A 6,000-nucleotide genomic window follows, 5' to 3' on the forward strand; every position below is an offset into this window, starting at 1 on the left:
ACGTCCCCATCCTGCTGGGGGGATGCCCTTCTACTCTTGGGCTCTACAGACTATTGCTAAATAAATAGGATTCTAATGATAACAGTAACTAGCATGTTGTAACAGTATAGCAATAGCTAATTTGCTAGGATTACAAAGCATCCTCGGAATTGCCCTTTGAGGTTGGTACCATTAGTATCTCCGGGATTAGGAAACCGAGGCACCAGGAACTTGAGGGGCTTGCTTAGGGTCTCCCAGCCAAGCTCTGTGAGGCAGATTTCGATCCCAGGCCCCGGGGCTTAGGAGGTAAGCTTCTCCCCTCCGCAGGCTCTCACGACAGCATCCTTGGCACTGTGCAGATGGAGGCTAAGGACAACAGCTCCCATCTAGAACTGCTTTAGCATGGAGGACTTCGAATTCCCTTTTTTGGTTTGGAGAAAGTAACCCTTGATTTGGTCTTTTGAGAAGGCAGCTGTGGGACCGGCTAAATGGCTCAGGAGGTTGAGATCCAGGGTGAGAGACAGGAAGTCCTAGTCAGATCCAGCCTCAGACCCTTCCCAGCTGTGTGACCCTGGGCAAGTCACTTGACCCCCATTGCCCACCCTCACCACTCTTCTGCCTTGGAGCCAGGACACAGCGTTGAGTCTGAGATGGAAGGTGCGCTGCTAGAAAAAGAAGGCAGCTGGGCGGTGTGGGAGTCAGCAAGATCCGAGCTGAAATCCCACACTCAGACCCTTTCTGACCATGTGACTGAGCAATGCATTTTGCGTTGCCTCAGTTTCCCTACCTGTGAATTGTGAATGATAGGTCGTTGTGAGGTCCTGTTTGTCAAGAGCTTTGCCCCATTATTATTAATTCTTGTTATTAAGAGGCCCAGGAAGGAGCCTTGGTCTCTGAAGTTTTCTCAGGGGCCCCGACCCTCCTCCTTCTTGCCCTTTCCTGGCTGGGAGGAGGGGCCTCTCCACCGAAGCAGCCTGGCCTGCCCAGAGACAGACACGTGTCCCAGAACGACCCTGCTTTTGTCTGCCTTGCTCATGAGAGGCTGCTCTTTCCCAGCCCAATTAGCCCAACCTACCGTCCTCTTGTGCACGGAGCCGGGCTCGTTCCTCCGTCAGCAGGGGGAGCTGGGGGTGCCATGGAGAGAGGGGGGAGCAGGAGGACGTGTGGGATGGAAGGGAGAGCCGGAGAGGGAGGACGGAAGGCTTCTGGGAGGAATCGCCAGGACGGAGAGCGGAGACACCCCGGGATTCTGTGGGAGTGTGGGGCCTCGGGGTCAAGCAGGCCGCAGCGGGGAGCTCTCGGGCTTCTCCTGGCTTTTCTGCTCAGACCCCCAGAGGAGAAGGCCGGGGCTCAGCAGGGCAGGCGTCCCCTCGATGCCGTTTCCTGCCGTGGCTCGTCAGGCCCTTCTGACCTTACTGTCTTGGCTCTTCTGGCTTTACTCGTTTCTGGTAAGAAGGCGGTCGGAGCTGACCGTCGTGTCCCGGTCCAGACTCCCCCTTTGGCAGGGCTGGCCTTAGTGCCAGCTCGGCCTTCTTGCCCGCGGATGAGAGCCTCCGACGATGTCCCCCTCGCCGTTTATCTGAGCGCCTTCCCAGGCCTGTCGGGCCGCCCCTCCCCAAGAGTTACCACGTTAAATAAATCTGGGACAGCCTTGAAGGGTGAAAGAAAAGAGGGGGAGGGCGGTGTGCGCCCGAATGTGCCTGCCCAGTGGTGTGGCGGCTCAGCCACGGCATTGCGGCAGACGGGAGAGGCCTCGGGCTCTGGCGCGGCGGCCATCTTGGCCCCGTCCCCCGAGGCTCAGTTTCTCGGCGTGTAAAACGGGGACAACGTAGGCCTCGCGTCTCGGGGATGCCGTGGGCTCCGATGAGGCGGGCAGGGCTGAGCCGGCTGCTTGGCCGGGGGGCGCCCCGCGGGCTTCCTCGGCCTTACAGAGAGCGGCTCTCACGGGTCATCTTCCTTGTTTCTCCTCTCCAGCCGCAGTCAACAACAGCTCTGACACGGAGAGCATCCCTTCTCCGAGGGCCGAGGCCAAAGAGAGCAGCCAGAATGGGCCCAAGGCGGCGCCGGCCCAGGGCGCAGAGGCAGGCCCAGTGGCAGAGCCCCCCTCCAAGACGGAGGAAGCTGCCCCCGGCACCCCGGCCCCTGCAGACCCCTCTGCTCCCTCCATGCCCCCCGCCGACCCTCCGGCCCCTGCCACACCCAGCCCCGCAGCAGCCCCCGCGGCCCAGGTGACGGCGGCCCCCGAAGAGCCCGGCACGGACCCCGGAGAGGAGGAGAAGCCCCCCGAGGAGCTGGTGGTTGATGTGGTAAAGACAGAAGAGGAGGAGGAGGAGGGGTCAACCGAGATGCCAGGGGAGGAGGCTGTGAAGAAGGAGATAAAGAAGGAGGCCGAGGAGGAGGCTGCAGACAAGGCCAAGGCTGGAGAGAAGAAAGAGGAGGCCGGTGCAGGCGGCGGGGCTGGGCCTGCAGGGGCAGCAGCGGCCGGGGCTGAGGGGGCACTCAAAGTCGAGAAGAAGGAAGGGGGCAAGGCGGCCAAGGGCTCGGGGGCCAACCCGGACAGCGACTCCAGTGCCACCTGCAGTGCCGACGAAGTGGACGAACAGGAAGCCGTGGACAAGAACAGGTGAGTGTGGCTACTGACCACGGGGACTGGGCGGGAGGGGAGTTCCTCTCTGTGTCTGCCCGGGGCTCCCCTGACTTCTCTCCCTTCCCTCCAGGCCTAGCCATCACCACCAACCCCCTGTGTAACTCCCATCACTCTCAGCCTCTGTAAAATGGGGATCACAGTCGTACCTACCTCCCTGGGTTGCTGTGAGCATCAGATGAGATGACATTTGTAAAAAGGCTTAGCACTGGGGACAGCTAAGGTGGCTCAGTGGCTAGAGAGCCAGGCTTGCAAAAGGAGGCCCTGGGTTCAAATCTGGCCTAGATGCTTCTTAATTGTGACCCTGGGCAAGTTGTTTAACTCCCATTGCCTAGCCTTTATCCTTTTTCTGCCTTAGAACCGATGCACAGTATTGATTTTAAGATGGGTTCAAAAGAGTCTCCGGTGTACAGTAGGAACTCAATAAATGTCGATTCCCTTTCTTCACCCCTCCCCTCAGTTTCCTCATCTGTGCTGGATTGGAAGGGCTCTCAGTCCTTTCCAGGTCTAAATCCATGATCCCATGAACTCAGATTTTCCTCCCTCCTTGGCTGCATGTCAATCAGTCCACAGTTATTTTGGTTCAGTGGAAAGAGTCTTTGGAGTCCCAGGAGGCCAGGCATCTAGCCTTAAGCCCAGCTACAGAAGATCTGAGGTCCTGGGTAAAATCTCTTTGGTCCTTATACCCTCATCGATGGAAACCTAGGATACAGATGTGCTGAGAAATGTTTAATGTTCAATAACCAGCTGTCCAGAAATTAAAAAACCAAAATATCTCCCCGATACTCTTTGACATTTAATCAATATTAATATTTTCTTCATTTCCCTTTTAAATCTAGAAAATCAACAAAACAAAAAATCAGGCCCTGAATTATAGCATTTGCCAGTTTTCATTCTTTTAGTTAGGAGGTTAGCATTCACCCAATTTTAAGTTGGCTAATCTTAGAAGAGGGTTTAAGCTGGCTCCAGCATGCCCCTGAGGCATCCCTCTTAACTGAAGTTTTTGAATCCCCAACTCCTGACCCTCCCCACACACTCTGTTTCCATTTCTGTCTCTTGACCTGGTCCAGCCTCCATCAGGGAGAATGTCTGGGTTGTAGAGGGGACCTCCAGGGTTTCTCTGCTTATTTAAGGTTTGAGCAAAAGACAAGAAGGTTCTGAACTGTTTTCTAAACGAAATCTCAATAGTTTGAGGGTTTTTCTCCCTAAAAATGGAAGATGGAAACAAAATACAGATTCCACTTCTGAAAAGTGGAATTTCCCAGATCTGTAAGCCTGCCCATATAAATGAGATCCGTGGAAGCCTTTGCTTTGGAAAAGAATTCTCGGGGGGGGGGGGGGGGAGGTATTCTTAAACATCAGTGTCCCCTCTGAGCTTTTCAAACAACCACACAGGCCATTCCAGTGGGACAGGAGCTTGGGAGTCAGAGGCTCCTAAATGTTGACCCAAAAGGGAGCATAGAGGTCAACTAATCTAAAACCCTTTTCTTTAAAGATATGAGAAGGTTGCCCAATAAGCAACAGAACCAGGATTTGATCCCCAAATCCTCAGACTCCAAGTAGAGCTCTTTTTTCTGGTCCTAGAGTTGTATAGTATTGGGGGTTTGTAGTTGGAAGGGAGGGCATTCTTTCTGATGAGGAGATTCCGGTCAAGAGAGGTTTAAGTGATGTGCCCCAGAGCCAGACATCTAGTAGGTGTCTGAGGCAGAAATTGAATTCAAGTCTTCATTCAGTCAATAAGCACTTCTTAATTATGTATCTAAATGTTTACATCAATAAATTAGAGAAAGAACAGATCAATGGATTAAGTATGCAACTAAAAAAATTAGAAAAGGAACAAGTTAAAAATCTCCAATTAAACACCAAAGTGGAAATCCTGAAAATCAAAGGAGAGATTAATGCAATTGAAAGTAAGAAAACTATAAAATAATAAATAACACTAAGAATTGGTTTTATGAAAAAATGGATAAAATAGATAAATTTTTTGGTTTGATTTTTTTTTAAAAAGGAAAGAATAAGTACCCACTATGTGCCAGGCACTAGGCTAAGTGTTTTACAATTAGGCTCTCTAAGGCCTTAGTTTATGCACTTTTAAATTGAGAGGTTCTGACTAAGTCCCTTCCAGTTCTAAATCAATTAGTAAACATTTATTAAATGCCTACTATGTGTCGCATGTAAAAAGCAAGACAGTCCCTGCTCTCAAGGAGCTTACAGCCTAATGGGGGAGACAACATGCCGACAGAGATATACAAAGCAAGCTCCAGACAGCATAAAGAGGGAATGATTAACGGAGGGAAGGCTTGAAGGAAGGCAGGGAGGTCGGTCAGTGGAGCTGAGGAATACGCTCCAGGCTTGGGGGACAGGCAGAGAAAATGCAGGCACTGAGACCTGGCGGGGCACCAGGAGGCCTGTGTCTCTGGATCCGAGTCTGTGATGAGGGATAGGGTGCAAGAAGACTGGGAAAGACTTTGAATGCCAACGAGAGGCCTTTGTGTTCGGTCCTCCAGGTGCTAGGGAGCCACTGGAGCTTGTGCAGTGAGTGGGGAGAGATGGAATCAGACGTAGGATTTAGCAAAATCATTTTGGAGTTTGAATAGACGATGGATTGGGGAGAGACGTGAGGCAGGCAGAGCCAGCTGCAGCTGCTGTGCGGAGATGAGGGTCTGCACTGGAGGGGGCAGGGCCATGTGACAGGTCGTGGCGCCATATTGGATACGGGGGCAGAGTTGAGAGGAGGGGGGTGGGGGGGACTCCTGGGTTTTGAGCCTGAAGGGCCGTCCTCTGCCGTGATACCCAAGGGAGGAAGGAGTCCAATACTCCATCTGCTTTAGCTCCCAGCTGCCATGGGAAGTCCTGGGTTCAGAGTCTACCTCTGACATCTACTAGCTGAGGGACCCTGGGCAAGCCACGTCCATCTCGGCCTCAGCTTCATCTGTGAAATGGAGCCGCTCAGTAACTCCTTCCTCCCAGAGCTGTGACAACCAAGTGAGATGTGGGTAAACCTTCTAAAGCCCATCTCCATGTTCCTGGCTGTTACCGATGTCCTTCTCGTCATTAATACCGCACAAGGCTCAGACAGAGACAGGGCTGGCCTGTTATCTTGCGGGTGTCAGACCTGGGGCCCTTCCCCAGGTTCCTGGCCCTTTCCCTCCCCCACACTTCAAAGCACAATCCGGGTGACCCCTGCCCTTGCTGGCACAAAGCAGAATAGGGGGGTGGCCCCGTGCTCATGGTTCTGGCCCTCGGGTGCCTCTGGTGCTGGGGGGAAGGCCAGAGCCCTCGGGTGCCTCTGGGGCTGGGGGGAAGGCCGGAGCCCTCGGGGTGCCTCTGGGGCTGGGGGGGGGAAGGCCGGAGCCCTCAGGGTGCCTCTGGGGCTG

General features: G+C 53.7%; 1 protein-coding gene across 1 annotated transcript in view; it reads left to right on the plus strand.

Moving 5' to 3' along the window:
• NCOR2 (nuclear receptor corepressor 2) overlaps positions 1-6,000 on the plus strand; it is a 210,691-nt gene that overhangs the window by 151,134 nt on the left and 53,557 nt on the right. The window contains exon 26 of the mRNA XM_044685401.1: positions 1,954-2,602. Within this exon, the coding sequence (XP_044541336.1) occupies positions 1,954-2,602 (649 nt within the window). The remainder of the gene's footprint in view (positions 1-1,953; positions 2,603-6,000) is intronic.

This window comes from Gracilinanus agilis, chromosome 1, assembly GCF_016433145.1.
Source record: "Gracilinanus agilis isolate LMUSP501 chromosome 1, AgileGrace, whole genome shotgun sequence".
Classification (NCBI taxonomy): Eukaryota; Metazoa; Chordata; class Mammalia; order Didelphimorphia; family Didelphidae; genus Gracilinanus; species Gracilinanus agilis.